The sequence below is a fragment of the Chiloscyllium plagiosum genome, chromosome 6 (assembly GCF_004010195.1).
Source record: "Chiloscyllium plagiosum isolate BGI_BamShark_2017 chromosome 6, ASM401019v2, whole genome shotgun sequence".
In the NCBI taxonomy this organism is placed as follows: domain Eukaryota; kingdom Metazoa; phylum Chordata; class Chondrichthyes; order Orectolobiformes; family Hemiscylliidae; genus Chiloscyllium; species Chiloscyllium plagiosum.
The window spans coordinates 79,910,834-79,936,801 of record NC_057715.1 but is presented as its reverse complement, the minus strand read 5'-3'; the positions used below and the strand labels follow the sequence as shown (position 1 = coordinate 79,936,801).

General features: G+C 39.8%; 1 protein-coding gene across 2 annotated transcripts in view; it reads left to right on the top strand.

Annotated features, from left to right (window-relative positions):
* Positions 1-25,968, top strand: part of sacs (sacsin molecular chaperone) — a 106,556-nt gene that overhangs the window by 26,654 nt on the left and 53,934 nt on the right. For both annotated transcript variants that reach the window (XM_043691951.1, XM_043691950.1), the window contains exons 2-7: positions 2,268-2,619; positions 12,239-12,389; positions 21,965-22,055; positions 22,550-22,635; positions 23,978-24,089; positions 24,855-25,001. In XM_043691951.1, the coding sequence (XP_043547886.1) occupies positions 2,597-2,619; positions 12,239-12,389; positions 21,965-22,055; positions 22,550-22,635; positions 23,978-24,089; positions 24,855-25,001 (610 nt within the window). In that variant the 5' untranslated portion in view covers positions 2,268-2,596. The remainder of the gene's footprint in view (positions 1-2,267; positions 2,620-12,238; positions 12,390-21,964; positions 22,056-22,549; positions 22,636-23,977; positions 24,090-24,854; positions 25,002-25,968) is intronic.

Genomic DNA, 25,968 nt, shown 5'->3' with positions numbered 1-25,968 from the left:
GCAAGAATAGGACATATGGTCCCTTAAGCCAACTCTGCTGTTCATCAAATTATGAAATCAAATCATCAAAGAAGGGCTTATGCCTGAAATGTCGATTCTCCTGTTCCTTGGATGCTGCCTGACCTGCTGCGCTTTTCCAGCAACACATTTTCAGCTCTGATCTCCAGCATCTGCAGCCCTCACTTTCTCCTCGTTCATCAAATTATGCCTAATTTTCTACCTCAGCAACATTTTCTGCATGATTCTTAAAAATCCTTAATGTTTTTAATATCTAGAAATCTATTCATCTTTTTCTTGATCCACCTCAATGAATTACCCTCAACAACCCTCTTTTGGCATGAATTCCAAAGATTTACACATTCTGAGAAAAGAAATTGCTCTTCATCTTAGTTCTAAATAGCCAACCTATTAGTCTGAGACAATATAACCTTGTTCTAGACATCTATCCAGGAAAAACACCTTCCTGATCTACTGGGTTGAACTCTGTAAAAATCTGTATTTATCAGTGAGATCAACTCTCAATAGAGAACATGGGATTAGTCTAATTAAGCTTTTATCACAGGACAATCCCATCATCCAGGAATCAATTTGATGAACCTTAGTTACCCTCCCTCTTACGCAAATATATTATTCCTTAGATAAGGATATAAAATCTTGTAAAACTCATTCATAGTTACATATAAACAATTATATTTGATGTTCTGTGATTGATTTCTGGTTTGTAACACAGTGGCTACATCGTTTCCTGTGTCTGTTTCTCTGGACTATTTGGGTCCTTATCACAACTTGTTCTTCTGTCTGTGTCTCATAAGTGTCAATTGTTCAAATATTTCCATTATCTAACTACCAGACGATAATAAGGTGATAATGAAAGCTTTTTCACTGCTAGTTAAAATAATTTATTTGTTTCGCCTTAAATTATAACTCAAATTAAGATTTGGAAAGATGGTGAGTGTTGTCACTTTTGCCTGTCCGATATGTTCTAGGTTTCTCCAAGTTGTTTCATGTGTATGAGTTAAACTTCCAAATGACAAAACACAGGCTTTGGTTCGAAGCTTGATGTATATTTTCAAAATTCATATTACTTGCTTTATTAATGAAATGAAATTAAGGTGCGAAGAATCTGTGTATGGTAATCTGTGACATTTTAACATTTTTGAAACGTTTATGTTTCAAAATTATGTACAAATATCAACTAAAAGGAATTTCCCTTTATGTAATTGTTTTCACATCCTTAAGATATGTCAAAAGATTAACATTCATTTAATTATTTTGAAATGCCATTGTTATATCTGTAAATATGGGCAGACAATTGATGCATTAAAGTCACACACACAAAAAAAATCGATATTAATGACTGGTTAATACATTTTCCTGAGGGAAACCAGGAGATGGGGTTAAGGCCACAGTCAGATCTGCTATAACCTTGTAGAATAATGGAGCAGGCTTAAGATGCTCAAAGGCCTCCTCCTGTCCCTAATTCTTATGTTCTGGCAGTCATGTATCATCAGTTGGGTAAAGAAGAGTCTGCTCACGGGTCTTTCAACTGGTGTGGGAAGTTACTGATCCACTGCCAGATTGGGCATGTTGGGTGGTCAATGGCTTGGCTGTGGGTGGAGGGAGGAGATCATGGGATGACATTTCTGGGGATGTCTCTGGCTGGAGCTGACAAATTCCAGAGGTTACCTGTGAACTTTCTCAGTGTGAGTGAACAACTCCTAACCTCCCTTTCAATCAATCATGGTTTGGAGGTGCCGGTGTTGGCCTGGGGTGTACAAAGTTAAAATTCACACAACACCAGGTTATAGTCCGTCGCTCCTTCACCTATCACCTGATGAAGGAGCGACGCTCCGAAAGCTAGTGTGCTCCCAATTAAACCTGTTGGACTATAACCTGGTGTTGTGTGAATTTTAACTTTGAATCAATCATTGTCTCTACACTTTGAAGACAGAATTCTCAAGAATTAATGCATTCTGCAGAGAGAGAAAAAAATGCCCACAATACTGGGATTTGGAAGGATCCTACATGAAGAAGGATCTGTCAAACTGAAGGAGTGGAAGATGGGGTGTGGGCCGACGTGATGTGACATTGCAATGGTTTGGAGACTACAGCTTCCAGCATGCAAAGTCCAGGCGCTGAGTAATTCTTTCCCCGGTGCGGTTGAAACTGAGAGATTTATAATTAGTAACGCATTAGCGTTACTGTAGCAGGAAGTGACTGACCTCTGACTCTTAATGATTTCCTTTTAATTTTTTTTATGTGTGTAGTGCGGATCAGACGCAGAGGGAGGGAGCCGGAACCAGTCCTTTTTAAAAAAAAAACTACAATGAAGAGCCGAGAAGATTGATTTGGAGGCGCGAAAGCCAAAAAAAGAGAAGTAGGACTCGTTTCGCAAGGATTTGAAGCACAAATTGCGGTGGGAGAGTGGAATGGTTTGCAGTGGGACCTGCAAAAGGGCAGGCTCAGTGAGAAAGGCAGTGTATAACGGTGCTCCAGGCGGATGGCTGCAGGGACCGCTGCCTTTCTGCGGGAGCACTTAGAGCGCACTGTGTCCGTGAGCGGCCCCGGCTCCTAGCAGCTGAGCAAGCGGCAAGCGATGGAGAACCGGCTTGGACTGAGGTAGGGTCACAGCAAGGCACTGTCACCCGGTCAGGGAGGCTGCTGCTGCTGCTGTTTTTTTAAAAAAATCCTTTCAAACTAAACCGTCACTTGCAGTAAGCCAGTGAAATCCCGGGCTGGTTTGAGTTTGAATGAGGGGGGAAGGGGACTAGATTGTCACACTGCCGCTTCGTTTCCACTTGTGACAGAATGGCCTGGTCCCTCTCCAGGGTGCATTGACTCTGTATTCCAGGTCCTGAGAACTTTGGGGAAATTATTCTGCTTATTAATCGTGGCTATACTTGATGGTTGAACACACCGTTGTTGCCCGCTTTTTGCAAATCATATCCAGTCTGTGACTTGGCATTTAAAAACAAAACTACAAATGTACATTTCTCATTTCTAATGAATTCTAAGAAGAGGGATATTACAACTATTGAACACTGTCTGGTCAGACATTGAACATCATTGCTCTCCCCAGTTAAAAATAAAACCTTGCTGCACTGGTGTGGCATTGGCAATTCTCACCCCAAGGTGCCGTCTGGGGTTTATACAAAGCAATACGAGGCCATTTTAATTCATGCAGCCAAAGACTTGCTCAAAGACATAGATTTTATGGAGCATCTGAAAGGAGGGGATTTCTTTTATGCCAGGAAAACTTGACAGTGTATTGAATCCGTGAGCCCCCCTGACTCATGGGAGAGAAGTAAAGAGTCACACAGCATGGAAACAGACCCTTCGGTCCAACCAGTCCATGCTGAACATAATCCCAAACCAAACCAGTCCCACCTGCTTGCTCCTGGCCCACATCCCTCCAAACCTTTCCTATCCATGTACTTATCCAAAAGTCTTTTAAATGTTGTAATTGTATCCACATCCACCACTTCCTCAGGAAGTTCATGCCACATGCGAATCACTCCCTGTGTAATAAAATTTGCCTCATGTCTTTTTTAAAATTTTTCTCCTCACCTTAATGTGTCCCCTAGTCTTGAAATCCCCCATTCTAGGGAAAAGACAACTACAACTAACTCTATCTTTACCTCATTATTTTTATAAACTTCTATAAGGTCACCTGTCAACCTCCTGTATTCCAGTGATAAAAGTTCCAACCTCTCCAGCCTTCTTTTATAACTCAAACCTTCCATACCTGGCAACATCCTGGGTATCTTTTCTGATCCCTCTCCAACTTAATAATATACTTTCTATAACTGGGTGACCAGAACTGGACACAGTCTTCCAGAACAGGCCTCTCCAATGTCCTATACAACTCAGCATGACTTCCCAAATCCTATGGTCAAAGAACTGAGCAATGAAGGCAAGCATACCAAATGCCTTTTTAACAGCCCTGTCTATAAGTGATGTAAACTTCAAAGAATTATGTACCTGAACCCCAGGTCCCTCTATTCTACAACACTACCCAAGGCCCTACTGTAGTTTCTTATACCAAAATGCAATACTTTGCATTTATCCAGATGGAGAACTAGCTGATAAATGAGTTAAGGCCACAGCACTGCCAGCCAATGAGGCTCATGTTGTGAGCTGCTGTAAAACCTTCCTTTCAAACTGAACCTTCATTCCTTTCAGAAACCGAGTAGATTATGGATAATCAGTGAGAAAGTAGAGCCTGGGGCCAAGAGAGCTGAAAGTGTGGCCATCAGTGCTGGAAAAAGTACAATTAGAGATGCTCAAGAGGCCAGAATTAAATCAAGGCAGACACATTGAGCATGTGTCCTGATGACTGTGTTGTCTGCTTGAGGCCAGGGTTAAGTTTATCTCCTTAGAGTTAGAGAGGAAGAATCAGTTGCCATTGTCTACATGGGTACTAACAACACAGACAGGACAAGGAAAGAGATTCTACTGAGGGATTACAAGCAGTTAAGACACAATTAACAAAGCAAAACCACAAAGGTGGTAATTCCTGGAAGACTACAAAAGTCACAAGCAAATTGGCATTGAGTAAACAAAATTAAAGAGGGTAAAGAGTGTTGCAAAGAATGGTGTGGGGAAAAATGGGTTATAATTCTTGGGAACTGGACACTGGCGAAAGAGAGAGCTGAACTGCTGGGAGAATATTTGTCTGGACAAAGTTGGGATCAGTGTACTGGCAAATCTTTTGGCTAGGCATATAAGGAGGGCTTTAAATTAAATAGTGGGAAGAGGATGGTTCACATGAGCGGAGATTTCATAAATTGGAGAGGACATAGCAATGAAGTTAATGATAATCAGAGTGAGGCAAGAAGATTGTACAAGGATTTTATCCAGTATAGAACTGAACTTGTGTTGTTGATGTCAAACTGCATAACAAACCAGCCATCTAGGCATTTGAGGTAATAGACCCCACCAAAAGAAGATGATTTTTCTTAGCCCTATCCTAAAAGGGTGACACTTTCTTAAAACAGTGTGGGGAGACAGGATAATTAGGGGAACATGTCATCCTGTTCCCCCTCTCAGTCAAAGCAAAATGCTCCGAGACACAGTGTAGTTTTACCTCCTTCATCTTTATTCTGGGCCCTGGAGGGAGAGAGAACAATTGCCCATGTGCACAGAGACATGAGTTCACAGTCTTCTCTGGAACAGCAGTTTCTCAATGAATTTATATAGTTATTCTGCAGGGAGGAGCATCCAGATAAGGCAACATACATACTGATTGGGTGACCATTGGAATCAGTGACTGTCAATAGTAAAGATTGTGCAACAGCAGATGGCTTAATGAATAACTGACTTCACGTAATGAATACTTTTCACCTTGTTAAACTGTCCTCACATACTGAATGCTTCCTTATCTTGTTAAATGACTCCAAATAATGAATGTTTTTACATCTTGATAACCCATTACCCTTGCCTCCAGCACCCCATTGTTAATTGTAGGTTCTTATCTGATCCGAGTCATGCTCAGCTGAACCTCTTGTTTCACAAAACTCAGAATTTAACTCTTTCCTTGGCTGCTTATACCGTGCACACATTCTCATTCCCTCCTTTTATCATTTCATGATAACCGATAGCACTACCAGCTTTCATAAAACTCTGACAGCCAGTATTTAAGTTATTGACACATAGCATACAATGATTATAACAACAAAAATTACTAGTCTGTAACAGTAATTAGAATTTGAAGAATCCTGCCATATGGAAAAAATCATTCACCAGTAAAGTTTTTAAATCTTCAGTCCTTAGTGACCACTCCAGCCCCTCCAAGTCGAGTGGAAACGAGCGAGTTCTCCAAAATCTCCATTAGTAAAGTCCAGCCTGAAAACAAAATTCAGTCTATTCTTGCGTCACTCCTCGGAGAAATCTGAATTCTTGGATAAGGGCAATTAACTACTTAACAAAACTGATGAGACTTCCATCTTTTTAGAGATCCTTCAGATGGAGGATACCAGCGCATCTGTGTAGTGCTGCAGCTGCAGGCTAGATGAACACCGCATTCCTTGCTGCTTCTGCTCCCACTCTGCTGTTAAATGTAACACGCGCCAACTGGCTGCTGTGATGTTAGTTTGATCAGTGAATCTTCATATCCCTTAAATGATTGAAAGACAAGGTAAAACTCAAGTGGTTTAATGTCCATAGGAAGGCCACTGACAAAAAGTGTACTGACCTCCTCTTTACTGTTGTTAGCTTCTTCCCTTTTCATGCTCATGACTGGGATGGTGATTGAATCTGTTGGATCAGGTTGTGGAGGGGTGGGTGGTGGTCCAAAGGCGTGCTTTACCTGTGAATGGAGAAACTCTAGAGACAATGTTAGCTGCTGAAAGTATCTCTGCATTTCCCCTCTCATTCCCTCCTTGCCAAGGTGGATATCAGTATGAAGACGGTCACACATTGAACTACACTAAATTGCGTCTGCCTATTTCAACATGTTTTGAATTCTTGAAGTCTGTTACTCTGTTCACTATTTATATTTTCAAGTTTTATACAATCCATAAACTTCTAAATTGCACTGCCTAAACAATTCAGTCAATTGTAAATAACAATCAATGGTCCTAAAGTTAAACCCTTTGGTACCTCATTCAGGTTATTCAAAAATTATTTTCCTTTAACAAATTGATAGTTGGGTAATTTAAAAGCTGTCTGGAAAAATATTATACAAATCTGGAACAGCAAGAAAACAACAAAATGTTTCCTGTGCTTTAGCAATTGAAGAGGAAGTTTCAGTTCAGATTTAAATCTCGAATATTCGTGGGAAACAAATGCTGAATATTTTAAAATATGTTCTCCACATGAAAGTTCCCAAATAAAACAGTCGGAATTACAGTGGCAACTTTGGTAGAGATCAACATTCTTTGAATTTGCAATATGAAGGGCCAATGAAGTCTTAACAATAATTAACAGAATCTCCAGGGTGATAATATCTGGATTACTAGCCGAACCACAGGCAAATTGGCATAGGTTAAATAAAGTCAAAGTGTTAAGCATGCATTTAAGAGAATGGTGTGGGTGGAATGGCTTCCAGTTTATGCAGCATTGGCATCCGTACTGGGCTAGAAGGGAGCTGTTCTGGTGGAATGCACTTTGCTTGAACCCTGCTGAGATCTGTGTCTTGGCAAAATGAATAACTAGGGCTGCAGAGAGGGCTTTAAATTAATTGGAATGGGGGAGGGTTTAGGATAGGAGAAATGTAGTCTTGCATGGAAAAGGGTATGAGTGCAGCTATTTGGGAAATGATACCCTTAATGTGACAGGAATGGACGGAGTATGCAAACATCGAGGAACAACAGTAAATAGAGTCAGTGGTAGTGGGGAAATGGTAAAAAGGCTAAATTAATAGCACTTCACTCAAATGCATGTAGTATTTGAAACAAAATAAATTAATTAAGACAAATGCAGGTTATGATCTTGTAGCCATTGGAAAGATATGGTGATAAAGTGATCGAAGTTGGGAACTAAATATTCAGTATGAACTTTTCGAAAGGAAAAGCAGGAAGGAAAGAGTGGTGGGGTAGCATTATTGGTTTGGGATGGAGTAAGTACAAATTGCAAGAAATGACGTTGGATCAGAGGGTGTGGAATCAGCATGGGTGGAGTTAAGAATTAAAAAGTGGAAGAAAACACTGGAGTATCTATAGGCTCCTTAACAGTTGCAATAGTGTAGGATAGAGAATATATCAGGAGATAATAAAGGCATATAAAAAAGGCAGTGCATTAATCATGGTTGACTTTAATCTTCATGTAGATTTGGATATTCCTTGATAGATGTAGTGACAAGAAGAATTCATAGTGTATTTGGGACAGTTTCCTATTTGGATTAGTGAATGTACATCAGTGCTATGAAGGGCTTCTATGCTGCATGGCTCTGACTCATTAATACGGTATATTGTGAATCCAATTTGGAATTAGGCTATTTTGGGTCTGGTGATGTTTCATTAATGATAACAGAGTAAAAGATTTCCTTGAAAACAGTGACCATAACATGGTAGAATTTACCATTCATTTTGAGAGAGAGAACCTTGGGTCAGAGACATCTGAGCTAAGCTTAAATAAGGGTAATTACATAGGGATGAGGGCACAGCTGACTGGAGTGGACTCAGAAAGGAGTTTAGCAGCAAAGGGAGCTGAGGAACAGTGACAGACATTTAAGAAATTAGTTCTGGCTGATAATAAAGTCATACCCCAGTGAGGAAGAAAGATTCTAAGAAGGGGATGAACCAATGATGGTTAATCAGGGTAGTCCAGGATAGCATCACATTGAAAGAAACAAATACAACGTAGCAAACATCAGTGGTAATCCAGCAGATTGGGAAAGTTGTAAAAAAATCAACCAAAAAATAGAGACAGAGAAGGTAAGCATTAAGGGTAAACTTGCAAATAACATAAAGTTGGCAACAAGACCTTTTTTAAATATATAAAAAGGAAGAGGGATGCCAAAGTGAACATAGAGAATGGGAATAGGGAAGTAATAATGGGGAACCATGAAATGGTAGAGAAAGTGAATAAACACTTCGCATCAGCTTTCACAGGAATAGATACGACTAGCAATCCAAAAGTGCTAAATAATCAAGGGGCAAAAGGAGAAGTTGAAATAAATACAAGAACTATCACGAAAGAGAATGTGTTCGAGAAATTGATGGCTAAAGACTGACAAGTCCCTGAATCTGATGGGATGAATCCTGAGATATTCCAAGAAGCAGCTACAGTAATAGTAAGTGGATTGGTAGTAATCTTCCAGCAATTCCTAGATTCTGGAAGAGTACCAGAGGGTTGGAAAAATGTAATGAAGTAGGGATGAGTTAAAGAATCTGCAGAGGGATGTAGATGAGGCAAGTGGGTAAGAACTTGGCAAATGGAATATAATATGGGAAAATGTGAGCTTATACACCTTGGCAGGAAGAAAAGAGGAGCTGAACATTACTTAAATGGAGAAAGACTGCGACAGCACAGAGGGATTTGTGAGTCCTTGTGCATTAATCATAAAAAGCTAGCATCCAAGTTCATTTCATAAGGAAGACCAGTGGAATGTTGACCTTTATTTCAAAGGGAATGGAGAATAACAATAGGGAGGTCTTGCTAAACCTTTCCAAAGCACTCCTCAGACCACAGCTGGAATACTGTGAACAGTTTTGGACCTTTTTTTTAAAAAAAGAATTCATTGATGGGATGGGAGCATCGCTGGCTGGGCCAGCACTTATTGTCCATGCCTCATTGCCTCACTTGAGAGTCAGCCACATTATTGTGGGTCCAGAGTCACATGTAGGCGAGAACAGGTAAGAATGGCAGAATTCCTTTCTAAAGGATATTAGGGAACCAGATTGGATTTTCTGACAGTTGGCACCTTTTGTGGTCATCATGAGACTCTTAGTTCCAGATTTGTTTTATTATTGAATTTAAATTCCATCATCTGCCATGGTGGGATTTGAAACTATTACTTGGGTCTCTTGATTTATAGTCAAGTGATAATGCCACTAGGCCTTTGCCTCCTCCATGGAAACATGTAAGGAATACAGCTAAGGACATATATAATGTTATTGAGGTAGTCCTGGATATGGAGGGGTTGGCGTGTGAGGAAAAGTTGTTTAAGTTGGACCTGTGTACTCATTGGTGTTTAGAAGAATGAATGGCGACCTTATTGAAACATCTACGAATCGTACAGGCTTGACAGTGTAGATGTGGAAAGGATGTTTCCCCTTGTGGAAGGGTATAGGACCAGAGGGCATCATCTCAGAATTAGAGAATGCCCATTTAAGATTGAGATGAGGAGGATAATGAATCTGTGGAATTCTTTGCCGCAGAGGGCTGTTGAACCTGGGTCATGTAGTATATCCAGGGTTGGGATAGAGAGATCTTTAATTGTTAAGGGGATTGAGGGTTATGGAAGAAAAACTGGAAATTAGAGTTGTGAATCATCAGATAAGCCATAGTTTTAAAAAAACACATGTAAACCCCAGAACTTTTTTAAAGTTACATTCTCAAGATAGCTTTTAACAATAGGTGTCATCTCAGCTCAGATAATCATTGAAGGTGTGAAGTTAAAGTCTGTGTCTCAATGTTAGGTCAGACTGATTCTATTTCTAAAGTGGGAATTACTGAATTTTACATGGATTTATGCAATTTTTGAGCAGAATAAAATGTAATTCTAGTACAAATTCACCCCACAAACTTGTGTGTGTGTGTGTCTGCGTCTGTGAGAGAGTTTGAGTATCTGTGTGTGTGTGTAATGTAACTCTTAAAGTTCTGGAATTTACATACAAAGGAACCGAAGCTAATATGATCACTCTGAAAGACGAAAGACTCAAGCTAAATTTGCTTAATATTACATTCCAATGACACTGCAGTCCTGTTGCTATAAATTCTGTGTTGTATGATCCTGCTCCACAACCACCTGATGAAGGAACAGCTTCGAAAGCTAGTGTCTCCAAGTAAACCTGTTGGACCATAACCTGGTGTTAAGTAATTTTTAACTTTGTCCACCCCAGACCAACACCGGCACCTCCAAATCAGATAAGCCATGATCTCATTGAATGGTGGAGCAGACTTGATGGGCCTACTACTGCTCCACTATTTTCTAATAATACCTCCTAGTTCTAGATTCACCTGTAAAACAAAACATCTCTTCCACATCCACCAGTCTGAATTGTATACCTTTTAATCAAGTCACCCCTCGATTATCTAAACCCCAGTAGAAGTAAGCCTAGCCTGTCCAACTTAGTTTCATAAGACACTCCACTCATTCCCGGTGTCAACTATCCACCAATCATGTGCAACAAGGATCAATGATGCTCTAGAACTCCTTCCCAGACTAACCAGTTTGATAAACCTTTTTTGTATTTTGAATGGACCATCAATTAAATAATAATGTTCACTTTCTGTTATGGGATTTGTTTGTGCTATTAAAATGCTGACAAGTATAGTATTGTTCACATCTATTAAAAGAACATCTGTCCTTGGTCTGATGACCCATCGGTTGTGGCCAGTTGCATTGGTTACTGTAGCATATTACTGTTTTCAAGATGTCTCAAGATTCGTATTTTCAATGGATATCAAATATTTAGTTTAGTTTTTTTTGTTTGCTAGCCTAGCGTGGTTGAAAATCCTTTTTAATTGTTTGCCTGTTTTTGAAACTATTTAAAGACTCTGGTTGGAATGACTAATCCAGATTTATCCAAATTCCCACATGAATACATCTGTTGTTCAGTACTCTCGGTACCATGTTGAAATATACATAAGAGCTTTAGATATGACTGCACATACCTTTAAACTGATTTCATTAAATTGTCACTGTGCAGGTTAAATATTTTCATGATTTAAGTGCTGTTTAAGTGCACATGACCTATAGTTTGAAAGTGAAAGTAAGAAAAAGTATGATTGGGCTTAAAAAGTAAATAGGTAAAAACAATGACTGCAGATGCTTGGAAAAGTAAATAGCCAGATGTGTGATATAATTTTTTTTAGATTTCTTAGTGTGGAAGCAGGCCCTTTGGCCCAACAAGTCCACATCAACCCTCTGAAGAGCAACCCACCCAGACCCCTACATTTACCCCTTCACCTAACACTACGGGCAATTTAACGTGGCCAATTCACCTAAGCTACACATCTTTGGACTGTGGGAGGAAACCGGAGCACCCGGAGGAAACCCACGCAGACACTGGGAGAATGTGCAAACTCCACACAGACATTTGCCGGAGGTGGGAATTGAACCCAGATCTCTGGCGCTGTGAGGCAACAGTGCCACCGTGCTGCCCATTTGATGTGAAACTTTGGGAATGTGAAAATAACAAGTTTTGAACTTGGCCTCCCTTCTGTGGTGTTGCTAATATATGATTCCGTATTGTAATTAAGGAATGAAGTGAAGCAGAATTCTGGATAATAAGCTAGCAACTTAAACATGAGAAGATGTGACATGAGAAAAGGGATTAACTAAAACTAACTTGTGTTATTTTTTTCTCAGTGATGAAACAGACAATGTATTTGTTAGAAATGCGTACTATCTAATCATTGTTCTGAAAAATAATTGCTTCCAATTGGTTCCATTTATTTTGAACTCTATATATGGGTGAAACAAAACGATGCCAATGTTTTGATAAAGCTGATGACCCTAAATTTAACTTACAATATAAATAATTTAAAAAAAGTTGATTGTACAAACAGCAGCTTTTCTTTCACTGTATCTTGCATTTGCTGGAGAAACTTTGTTTTTCTTTCTTCAAAGGCTTCCAAAGGTCACTGTTCTCCATGAATATATAGGGAGAAGAGTGTATGAAGTTGTTCCATGTGCAACTGTTCAAGACATCAAGGAGTTAATCTATGTGGAAACGGATTTTCCTGTTTCAGAACAGCGGTTGCTATACAATGGGAAAGAGGTAATCTTGACTTTGAGTTGAAATGGTAGTGGTGTAGCAATGTGACTTCCTTTGTTTAATTATCCTTATAAAGCCAAAGAGGGAAACATAGTTCTTTCCTACTCAGATTAGTAAAATATGGCCACGGAGGGACTCAGATTTTCACCAAAACATTTGTTTTATGGTAAAAGTACAGATATTTAATGAAGCAAAGTGCACCTGAGATTTAAATTTTATTCACTGCCATGGTGCTGTGCCAGCTTACCTGGTCCTGGTTCACCATTTGATTAAATCACTCATACCTTTTTAAGGCCCATCTGAGTGCATTGTCTTTGCTCAGTTTCATTCCTATCTGTCCAATGGAGCAAGCAAATAAAAACCAAAATAACTGCTGATGCTGGAAATCAGAGACAAAAACAGAAGTTGCTGGAAAAGCTCAGCAGGTCTGGCAACATCTGTGAAGAGAAATCAGAGTTAATGTTTCTGGTCCAGTAACCACTCCTCAAAACTGATGGTAGTGAGGAAAATGGTAGTTTTTGTGCAGAAGATAGGGTTGGGGGAGAGGGTAAGGAGAAAACAAAATAGATGGAGATAAAGCTCAAAGAGAGAGAGGACAGTGGACATATAAAGGAATGTTGCAAGCACCCTTTTTCTAACCCTTCATGATCACTTTGGATGCTATTAGAAGCTTAATCTCTAGAAAGCCTCTAATCCTGAGTTATATGTTGTCCCTGCTGACACCCTCTGATGTAGGCAGGAGATCAGTTTTTATATGTTACTGGCACCCAGTTCCACCTCTCTGCTTGAACATTCTCCAGCTCCACATTGGCAAGGCTGATCAGTCTGTTTCATCGCTGCCAAGAAGTTTAGGATCATAGTTTTGGATTCTACTCCTGTCTTGCTGCTTGCTCAGAATGAACCTAATGGTGAGAAAATTTGGTGTAGTGCTAAACTACAAGCTGGTTTTCTGCCAGCATCCTATCCATTATTGCAACTGTATGTTTCTGCTTTGACAGTGTTATCTTCCACCATTGGCTTTACTGCCATCCTATAGCTGAAACCTAGTTTACGTTTTCATCTCCAGGCTCAGATTCTCCAATGTTCTTTCCTGTGGCCACTTTGAACATCATTCTATAAATGTCCAACTCATCAAAATTCCACTGCCCACAACCCGTCATATGGTAAATGTTTTGTTTCTTTTTCACTTCAGTTCTTGCAATTATTTGCTGCCTCCCCAGCCACACTCTTGTAATTGATACAGTCCCTCTTATATTGGAAACACAGCTTGACCATGAACTAATATAATAGTGGAATGTATTTAAAGTACTTTGTACCCTGGTTTCCTATATATGACCATTTCTTGACTATGTGTCTGAGAAAATAATGAGATACCAATCCAAATAATCAGAGGAATCTTTAGTGATTCAAGTAGTTCTCCCTGTTCTAATAGACCGGTAACCACCCATGTCCCGCAAAAATGTATTTGTCATTCATATTTACTGTTAGTTTTTTAAAATGAGAAACCAATATAAAGGCCCCAGGCTCATAGTGGAGGAGGTAGAAACAGTTAAAACAATAAGCAGTTAAGTAGAGGACCACAGATGAGATCGTTCATAATAAATTGATGAATTCCAGTTTTGAATGAATCTGTATGATGTTGTTGTGCACTTGCATTAATTACGAGAAGGAGGTGATAATAATTTCCTATTAGCAACCGTGTTTCATGTGTTTGCTGTGATGATTAAGATAATTGAATGAAATTTTACCATCGACAAATTTGCAATGCTTATAATGGGATTTTGTTGTTTGTAAGATTACCATATCTTTTTAAGTTGTGATATAGTGAAGCACTTCAGTATTTAAATATGGATTTGGTTTATGTTTCTGAATGTGTGGTGGAAGTTAGCAGCTTAGTGCAGAGTGTCCTGTTTCTCCGCTGCAGTCTGTCAGATCTGTGCCAGTCTTTTTAAAAACATAGAAACTAGAATCAAGAGTTACGCATTTGGCCCTTTAAGCTTTCCACCATTCACTAACCCCATCTCCGTTTGAACCTCAGCTGAATGCCATATTCCTGATTTCTCCCCATACTCTTTGATGCCTATAAAATATAAAAGTATCTATCTTTTCTTCAATATATTCAGTGATTTGGTCTACACAGCCTTCTCTGGCAGAGAATTCCAACAGTACACTATTTGAATGAAGAAATCTTTCCTCATCTCAGCCCTAAATAATCTACCCTGTATCCTGAGACTGTCTCCTGGTTCTAGAGTTCCTGGCCAGGGAAAGTATCATCTGCCAGCCCTGTTAAAACATTTTATGCATTTGAATCTGGTCCTCTCCATGGTGACTTATTAGTACCTTGGAGATCATGACCTTGTTTGACCCTCACTTTGAGAAGCCCTGATCTATATGTATAAGGACACAAATCCATTCTCAGTTAATCCTTATCACTTGCATATAATTAAAGACCATTCATGTCCAATGAACAGTGGAAGAGATGACTGTCAATCGGATATTTTGCCTTGAGTTGCATTGAACTTTTTCAGAGAGGTTAGAGCTGCATTTATCTGGGCAGATGAAGGATATTCACTTTCTGGGCATGGGGCACAGTTGAAGTAGTAGATGGTTAAGGGTTCAGCACTGTTCCTCACTATATTGACTGATAGAATCAACACCAGTAACCAGCGTCAAAAGAAAAGCCACGAGCCTGTAAAAAGCAGCACCTGTATTTATGCACTCTGAGCAAAAGCCATCTTTTGACAAAACAGTGGAATCTCATTTCAACGAACCTTGCTCAGAAGTCTTTCAAAGGGATATTTAATGAGAATATACTGCCTGCAATTCCTTAACTGCTGAGTAACCAACTAGTCCACCCCCACAAGGACATTGAGACTGCAAACTCCAATTTTTGGTTTTTGGCCTCCATCTTAAAAACAAAGACGCTGATTAACTGGTATCTCTCAGTTGTTTTGTATTTGTCATTACTAATTGAATAATCCCTTTATCTGTTGTGATTCTGTCTTACTTTCTAAGTTTGTAATTGTGCTTGTATTGCAACATTTCCCCCATGCCCATGTGTGTGAAATGCAACCTGTTTCTGGTTTAACGTTAACACAATGTTGTTGCATTGCCTGCAAAGTCACAGCCTGTAAACACAGAGTGGGAGCAAGTGTGCCCCACTGTGGTTTTCTAATAAAGGAGAAATTTAAATAAAAATTTACTTGTGGACAGGGGGTGACGTTAGGGTGGGAGATTTGTTTTGAAGATCGCAATCTTGCCTAACTGAATACACTCCACCTGCTTGAATGAGTGTAACTCCAACAGCACTCGAGAAGCTTGAACTATCCAGGACAAAGCAGCCATTTGGTTGACATCACCCTCAACATTCACTTCCTTCAGCACTGATGCACATGTGAACCATCTACAAGATTCACTGCAGCAACCTACAGTGTCCCTTTGAAAGCACCTTCCAAACTTGAGACTTCGACTTAGGACAAAGGCAGTAGATGCGTTGAAGTACTTTTACTTGCATGTTCCCCTGTTAGGCACGCACACCCTGACTTGGAACCGTGCCATTGTTCCTTCAGTATCACTGATTAAGTCCTGGAGTTTGCTTCCTAACACCGCTATGGGTGCACCTTCGCCTCTGTGGTCTTCAGCGGTTCAAGAACACACTTCATTCCCACTTTCTTGAGGGGAATTGGTGATGGACAGTACATGCTGGCATAGCCAGTAATATCCACACCCATTGAACAAAAAATTTTAAAAAAACTAAACACTGTAACATCAGCAAATGTTCCCACTTTTCTCTTATAATAGAAGGAAGATAAAGCAGCTGATAATTAATTAGCCTAGGAAACTCATTTAAGGAAGGCCTGTAGCAGTGTCCTCTGATTGACCTCTGGCCACCACTAATCTTCCTTGATACTGGATATAGATACTAGGCAGTATAACATTTCCCTGCTGGAATTCCCATTGACTTGATTTTTAAGGGCTTGCTGATGTTACACTTACTCAAATATTGCCTTTGTCATTCAGACTTCTCCTCTGGAATTCAGGTCTTTTTGCCAATGTTTGAACTAAGATCTGGATTGTATGAGGTGTGGGTCACTTCACACCCTGGCTTCTGAGTTAGAAGACTGTAGGTTCAGGTCTCACTCCCATAATCACAACCATCTAGATTGAAATTCCAGTGCTTCACTGAAGATTTACTTCACTGACACAAGTTCCTTCATTTGATTGAGACAATTTGAATGCAATTGTAGCTCAGTGGTAATGTCCCTACCTCTAAGTTTGGAAGTCTGTGGTGAAGTCTCACCTGCTCCATGCATCATAACTCATCTGAACTGTTTGATTATAGATTTTTTAATGAGATCTGGAGCACGAAGATGCAGGCAGAACCCAGACTGAGTACAGTTGGTCAGTTTATTGATGAACATGTGCAACTTGATAGCACAATCAATGACTCAGAATAGACTGATGAAGTGGTATTTGGGTGGATTGAATTTCTCCTGTTTTTTTTTTTTGTGGACAGGATGTACCTGGATGCTTTTCCACTTTGTCAGGTAGATGCCAGTTTTATGGCTGTGCTGAAAAAGTTGGGTAGAACTTGAATTTCCCTGATGGGAGGTTTCAAGGCTTGGGCTGGGAGGAGCCCTGAGTCAGGCAATAAGCAACTTGCTGCCTTCCCACTGCCACCTGATTTAAGTCCTGAATGGAAGGCTTATGGATGCCCTCCTGCCCATTTACTAATTGAGGCCTTTATGTTTGCTTCAGCCAACGTACAATGAGCACATTTATAGGACCTTTTGACTTTTGTAAGACATACGAATGAAATGTTTTGTGTAAATGAACCAAGAGAATTGTTAACCTGTGATATTCACTTTTAATCACTGAGAATTCTTTGTGAATGTCTTTACTCAGCGAGTCGTGAGTTCATGGAATGCCCTGCCAGTAGCAGCGGTGGACTCTCCCTCATTATGGGCATTTAAGCGGGCATTGGATAGGCATATGGAGGATAGTGGGCTAGTGTAGGTTAGGTGTGCTTGGATCGGCGCAACATCGAGGGCCGAAGGGCCTGTACTGCGCTGTATTCTTCTATGTTCTATGTTCTATGTTCTAATTATTCACTTAGTCGAGGGCTGTTCCTGATGGGAAATGGAACTTCTTCCACTTTTTATTGCTCAGTGCCAGTGTTTATCACTATGTTGAGATGTATGAAATTCTTAAGGGACTTGACAGGGTAGATGCTCAGAGGTTGTTTCTCCTTCAGGGAGAATCTAGGATCAGAGGACATAACCTGAGAGTAAACAGTCACCCATTTAAGACAGATCAGGAGGAATTCCTTCTTGCACAAGATAGTGAGTTTGTAGAATTCTTTACAGTAGAGGGCTGTGGAGGCTGGGTCATTTAGATTAGATTACTTACAGTGTGGAAACAGGCCCTTCGGCCCAACAAGCCCACACCGACCCGCCGAAGCGCAACCCACCCAGACCCATTCCCCTATATTTCACCCCTTCACCTACTGCTACGGGCAATTTAGCATGGCCAATTCACCTAACCTGCACATTTTTGGACTGTGGGAGGAAACCGGAGCACCCGGAGGAAACCCACGCAGACATGGGGAGAACGTGCAAACTCCACGCAGTGAACCCGGGTCTCTGGTGCTGTGAGGCAACAGTGCTAACCACTGTGCCACCGTGCCGCCCTAAATAAATTTAGTTTATTTAAAGCTGAAGTAGAGAGATTTTAAGCAGTAAGAGAATAGGCAGGAATGTGGGAGTTAAGGGTTATCAGATTTGTCATACACTTATTGAATGGTGGAGTAGTCATAGAGTCATATAACACGGAAACAAACTCTTCGGTCCAACCAGTCCATGCTGAACATAATTCAACCCACCTGCTCCTGCTCCAAATCTTCCCTATTCATGTATCTATCTAAATGTCTTTTAAACGCTGTAATTGTACCCACATCCCCCATTTTCTCAGAAAGTTCATTCCACATGCGAACCACTTTGTGTAAAAACAATTTGCCTCTTTTATGTATTTTTTTTAAACCGCTCTCCCCTCAACTTTTAAAAATATGCCCCCTAGTCTTGAAATCTGCCAACCTAGGGAAAAGACAACTACAATGAACTCTATCTATTCCCCTTATTATTTTATAAACTTCTATAAGGTCGCCTCTCAATCTACTATGTTCCAAAGAAAAAGGTCCCAGCAAATACAGCCTTTCTTTATAACTCAAACATTCCATACCCGGCAATGTCTGGTAAATCTCTTCTGATTGCCCCCCAGCTTAATAATGTCCTATAACTGGGTGATCAGAACTGGACACAGTATTATAGAAGAGGCCTCACCAATGTTTTGTAAAACCTCAAGATTATGTCCCACCTCCTATACTCAAAGGGCTGAGCAATGAAGGCAAACCTTTTTAACCACTCTGTCTATATATGATGCAAACTTCAAAGAATTATGTACCTGCACCCCAAGTCCCTCTGTTCTACAACACTATCAAAGGCTCTACCATTAATTGTAAAAGCCCAACACTGTTTGTTGTACCAAAATGCAATACCTCACATTTATCCAGATTCAACTCCAGCTGCCATTTTTCAACCCATTGACCCATTTGATCAAGATCCCTTTGGAACCTTAGAAAACCTTATTCACTGTCTAAAATGTCAGCAATTTTGGTGTCATCTGCAAACCCACTAACCATGCTTTCTATATTGTCATCCAAATCATTTATACAAATGACCAACAAAAGAGGATCCAAAACTGATCCCTGTGGAACACCGCTGGTTACAGGCCTTCAGTCGGAAAAGCAACCTTCCACTATTACTCTCTTTCTCCTGCCGTTAAGTCTATTATGTGTCCACTAGCAAGCTCCCCCTGAATCCCATGCGATCTAACTTTACTAATTAGTCTACCATGTCAGAAGGCTTTACTAAAATCTAAATAAACAATGTTTACTGCCCTGCCATCATCAATGTTTTTGGTAACTTCCTCAAAAAACTCAGACACAATTTTCCTCACACAAAATCATGTTGACTATCCCTAATCAATTTTTGCCTTTCTAAATATCCATCAATCCTATCTTCTATAATCACCTCCCACAATTTACCCACAACTAAATCTTGACTTTCAGATCAATAGTTCCCTAGTTTCTCCTTCCAACCTTTCTCAAGCAAAGGTGCAACATCAGCCAACCTCCAGTCACCAGGCATCTCATCTATACTTATAAATAATCCAGATATTTCTGCAAGGGGTCTTGTAATTTTCTTCCTTACTTCCCACAATGTTCTGGGATATGTTAGATCTGATCCTAGAGATTTACCCATCTTTATATTCTTTAAGACCTCTCGTAATTTCTCTTGTGTAATATGATCTGTTTATGAAACATCAAAGTTTATTTTTCTGCATTCTGTAGACTCGGTTTCTTTCTCCACAGTAAAAACTGATATGACTTGATGGCATGACTAGCCTATTTCAGCTTCTACATCTTATGGTCATGTCTGCATCAATACTCCCAGATGAGCGATAGTATGATCACATGTTGAGTAAAGGTCCCTTCACATTGACGCTCGTCTTCTAGCTTAACCTCAGCCTCCAAAACCGTATACACAACTGTGAATCAGTGTAATCATTTACTCTGCTTGAACCATTCCAGAATGCACACAATAGTTCAAATGTCCATTTATATTCAAATATTATCAGAAATTACCCAGATTAGGCTGTTATATCTTTCAGGTGGTCAAAAACAGTATGATAATAGCCTGTGTCAATTAATTCCCCCAGCATTAACAAATATTGACTAAAGCTGAGTTTAAGGAACTCATGCATTTGCTCTGTAGTTAAAGCAGTGGTGCAGTTTGTTTTAAGTGTCTCACAGAGAAGTGCCAGCTGAAGGAAAAAGCGTTTAGTGAATGTACGAGATTCATCAGCAGGAACTCAGCTAAGACAGTACCAGCCCAAGTAAGAAGGCTTGGTGTGGAGATAGTGTTCTGTGTTTCTAATGGTATTGCTGAGATAAAAGGAATAGTGTGAATTTGATTCTTTTTCTAGTGTTTGTAATGAAATGTTTTCAACCCTTTATAGTATAATATAGCTCATATTTTTATTCTTTGAGAAGAAGTATGCCGATTTGCGTGAACATGCTCAGTGACTCACCTCTACAGTTTGAGAAAACACAAAACTTTGATCAATCAAGCCAAGTTTCACTCTGGGGTTTGATTTGTCCAATATTAACATCACCTTGGATCATACCGTTTGCCTAATTTCTCTTATCCATGGTAATAGTGACTGCGCAAAGAATTTGCATCTGGACATGTCAATTATTCTATACGAGCCAGGCAATTATTTCTTCAGATGCGCACAATAGTGTCCAAATTTAATGTGTCTGTAACATTCTTGAACAGACTCAACAGCCAGACTGTGCATTAGTTTAAATCCTAGCCTTTGGGCAATTTCAGTAAGGATTTTGATTCCCATCTTGCTTACAGGTTGGTTCTTAGCTTTTTAGTAGATATACATTTGTTTCTCTCTGTTCCCCACCAGTATTTACAAACTGAAATCATTGTCAGAGCTAAGGAACAGGAGTAGACGTTTCAGCCCCTTGAGCTTGTTCTGCCATTCAATGGGATCATGGCTGATCTGTGCCCTAAGAGTTCCAAAACTCTAACCTCCTTTTTTCTGTGTAAAAGTGCATCTTCGCATCTCTCCTGAACGGTCTAGCCCTAATTCTCAGATTATGCCTCCTCGTTCTAGAAACCCCAACCAATGGAAATAATTTATTTTTTATCTACTGTCTTTTCCTGTTGATATCTGGGAGACTTTCATCAGATCACTACTTGACTTTCTAAATTCTAGAGAAAACAGGCCTAATTTGTGTAATCTTTCTTCATAACATGACTCCTGAATGCCAGTTATCATTCTTGTTAACCAACGTTGTACTCCCTCCAAAGACATTACATCCTTCCTAAGGTGTGATGCACAGATCTGCTCACAATACTTCAAGAGGTGGCCAACCACGGTTTTGTCTAACTGCAGTGTAACTTCTGCGTTCTTATACTCCAGTTCCCTGGACATAAAAGCTAGCATTCCATTAGCTTTCTTGATTATTTTCTGCACCTATTCATGATATTTTAAAGACCTATACACCTGAACCCCTGAGTTTCTTTGGACAATCACTATACAATCCAGAAAGTACCCATGATCTGTCCTTTTTTGATTTAGGTTCAATCTTCTGTGGAAGTTTGTTTGCACTACTCATTTTTTTAATGGAATGCTGCTTACTTTGAAACATTGCCAAGCAAGTGTTATTATAGTTGAAATTGTGGAATTAGTAATTGAATAAATAGTATTAAAGCTGATTTTCTTTGAGGGGAAATATAGTCTTGAGTGATCAAATATCTTATTTATAAAGCACTTCCTATTTTTGTTTCTATATATGAATGTAAGCTATTACTACAATTGTACCTGCCAGCACATTTGATGGAATAGTCATTATCAAGTTCACAAAAGCATTTAATTTGCCTCTTAATTCTAATGCATTAATTCAAAATTGAATCACATACTGTTTATCCTGTTCTCTCTGTTAGTTGTACGACTCAGCACAGATTGAGAATTTGTTGCAAACTGGAACCCATGAGATTAACTTGACTTTACAAGGAAGAGGACTTGAGGGAGGAGGTAATCAATTGATTTACAATGTCTAATGCTCATTAGTATAAATAAGACTAACTATACGAACATCTTTTAACACTAGGACATCGGAAAGGAAACAGATTAACCTTGGTAAATTTAATATTACTGATCTGCAATAGTTTGAAATTGATCTTGGGTGCAGTGGGAGGATCCCAATGCAGTGACAAGAAATCAGCAAATCTCACTGGTATCCTGAAATGCTTGTATGGTTATAATAAAAGGTTCCATATGGGGTTCTTTCTTTCCCTTGGTACTTGTGGAATTGGTCTATTTTCATTGATTTTCTGTGCCTTTCCTGATGGACAGGGAGAATTGAAATTCCCCTCTTGTCACTACAAGGCTAATTGTAAATCTTCATATTATTACAGTTGTAGCCTTCTTTCAAAATCAATGTTCATAGTTTAAAATTGTGATAGGAACAAACACTAATGAAACCAACTTCTTGAATTAGGAACTGAAAGCTATGTTTGCTTTTACAGGCAAATTTGGACAAACAACGCCACCACTTGTAGACTTTCTTAAGGATATTCTGAGGAGGTATCCAGAGGGAGGACAGATTCTTAAGGTGAGCATCTTTATTACTTGTTTGGTCCTATTGAAATGACAGTGTTGGGTCCTTTGTGGTTTTATGTCTCTGGCACCCCAGTTGGTTGAATGTTGGTAAATAGAGAGATAAAGTATTCAAACCAGAGATGCCAAAAAAATTGCACATTTCTCTTTGTGAGAGACTCAGCAATTGAAAGAAATTAAACGTATGCCATTCGACCGACAAGTGGAGATGCTTCGATATATTGCAGAGTACTGTACCATAAGGAGAAAGTAGGGACTGCAGATGTTGGAGATCAGAGTTGAGAGTGTGGTGTTGGAAAAGCACAGCAGAACCGGCAGCATCCGAGGAGCAGAAGAATCAAAGTTTCGGACACAATTCCTGATGAAGGGCTTATGCCTGAAATGTCGATTCTCCTGTTCCTTGGATGCTGCCTGACCTGCTGTGCTTTTCCAGCACCACACTCTCAACTACTGTGTCATAAGGTCATACAGCTTTTGGCTAGCACCGTATATTTAATCAAACTGTGAGTAAAAATGGATATTTGGTATTCTGTTTGTGTAACATTGCAGAAGCCTGTGGACACTGTACTCAGTGAGACATAGAACGTAGAACAATACAGTGCAGAACAGGCCCTTCAGTCCTCACTGTTGCATAGAACTGTGTACTAATCTAAGCCCATCCCCCTGCATGAAATGGTAACGAAGAATCAATGCAGCATGACTGGTGTCAACATCTCCGTTCTGTTGTGATTCATAAAACGTACTTCAATGTGAGCTCGAAGCGCAAGTTCTCATGTTTGTGCACTTGACCTAGTTTATCAATTTCACAGTCAATTTCAGAAGGGACTTGTTGATGACATTTGGACTGTAAACAGACTTGAGTTCAATGAAAAGTTACATACCCAACTGTGTGCCGTGGAATAAATACAGAAGCTGCAATAAATGCATAGCATATTGCCATCTGAAAAAGTATGGCATTGTTTTGGTTGGAAACTGGGTTACACAGTAGTGTTTCCAACATTTTCTCACTCTCTTGCAATGCCTTTATATATTTCTGTCATTTTCTGGCTTCCACAATTAATTATTTTTCTGCATGCTTGCAGGCTCTTTTGCCTTCTGCCGTCTCCTTTCTCCCTCTTCCTTCCCTTCTTTTGCCCCTGTCTTCTTTATGCAAATTGGTTTTCTTTGCTTTACAATGCTGACATTGGCATAATGAGTACCATTAGCAGCAACAAAATGACTGATAAGGTTGAAGTCCAGTATTCTTCTGAGGATCCCAGAGTTATTATGGAGGTGTGCAGCAGCTGGGAAACCCACAGAAATAACAAGTATATTCTCATTTAATTCTTTGTTTTTAGGAGCTGATACAAAATGCTGAAGATGCTGGAGCTACTGAGGTGAAGTTTTTATACGATGAGACAGAATATGGAGCAACTTCACTCTGGTCAGAGTTGCTGAAGGAATATCAAGGTAAGACATTTCCTGAACAACAACAATGGATTCAAAATGCAACTGTGACATCTTGCAGCAGATCCTGTCGATAAGGTCAGTGGGAGAATAGTGGGCATTATAGAGTGCAATCCCTTTTAATATTATTTTACATCTTAATCAATGTGGTTAGATTTATCAGTAGCCACTGCAGAAGGATTAAGGTCTGAATCATTGAAATTGTTACTTTGTTTGCTATCAGATGGCTGATTATAAGCACAAATGATTCCCTTCCCCACTCATTCAAACTGTAATGCTGTGTTCCCTGTTAACACATCTGAATGTTTGTGGACGTGGTGCCAATCAAGTGGGCTGCTTAGTCTTGGATAGTGTTGAACACTGAGTGTTTGGCTACTTGCCTTGCTTTGTCTCTCCAATGCTGGTTACCAGGGATCCCCCACAGCTGTCACCAGAACATGATTAACAATGGGAAAGGTGATATCCACATTGCAGAGCCCACAGTAGGCTGTTTCCTTTGAGCCCAAGCAGCAAGCATCATTCCTTCGTCACTGCCCACAAATGTACCCAAGATGGATGATCAGTTAATCCTTGAAACATGGAAACCTTAAGCTAGTGCGATCCATTGCCAAAGCAGTATTGGCTGCAAATGTATTGAATTCATAAGGTGCAGGCAGGAATATACTTTTGTGATGTAAGTTTCAACGAGTATGCACAGTTTTCCACCTTGATGACACTGGAGTGCCTGGATAGATTTTAATTAAATAAAAACTTTGATTATTTCTTCAGGTCCAGCCTTGTATTCGTACAACAATGCTGTGTTCAATCCTGAGGACTGGCATGGAATTCAGGAAATAGCGAGAAGTAGGAAAAGAGATGACCCCCTGAAAGTTGGGCGATTTGGAATTGGTTTCAATTCTGTTTATCACGTCACAGGTAGGTGAATTGTCTGTGTTTTGCAGTGTTTTGAATAGAACTTTTGTTTAGTTTACAGCTCCTTGGTGCAAGATTAATTTAGAATTGGTGCAGGATTCTCCCCCATTTTGTTGTACGTTGTATCTAGTTTGTTTTTGATAACCTGCAGTGTGTTAAAGTAAAGCATTTATTTTATGATGGTCTCTTTGTACTTGGAACTACAATTTTCAGGCATTCACCAGTCTGTTCCTCCCCACCAGAAAGAAAACAAACTACATAGTAAGATAAACAGGTGTGGAGAAGGCAGACTCAATAATTTATTTCAATAGATAGTTGGATAAACGTGGAAACAGAAATTTACAGGGCTGTGGTGAAAGAGCAGGAAAGTGGTACTATTCACAAAGCTCATTCAAAGAGATGGCATATACACAATGAACTGAATGGCCTCCATCTATTCAATCTCATTCTTTGATTCAAAAAGAAGCTTGTAGATCTCGGGAGGTGCTTATTTACAGCATCTAGATTCTTGGGCAGGAAAGACGCGAGCCACGTTAAACACCTCAACAGAGTAATGGTGTAATGCTCCAGTCATTAAAATATAGCAGCCAACAGGAGAGCAGCAAATGGGACTGGATTTCGAATGGCTGCAGAGGAAGAACTAGAGTGACTGGGTAAAAATCATCACGAGAGAGCAGCAGGTCAGTGTATCTGCATCTTCCTGCCTCTGCGGTGTTTTTAAGGAGACTCGTTTGGAGACGACCCATCTGCAAACTGCAGGTAACCAAACTGAAGCAATTAGAGGGCCTGTTAAGGCTTGACTCTCATGTCCACTGCAATTTTCCATGTCTTGAGAATAATTGAAAGTCATTTTCTGTCCCCTGATGGTGCAAATAAATGGCTACAGCTGCAGGCACAGACCACTTTCACAATGATGGATTAACAGCTGTGACTATTTTTATTTTCAAAAGTTTAAAAAGTGCTGAGAGGC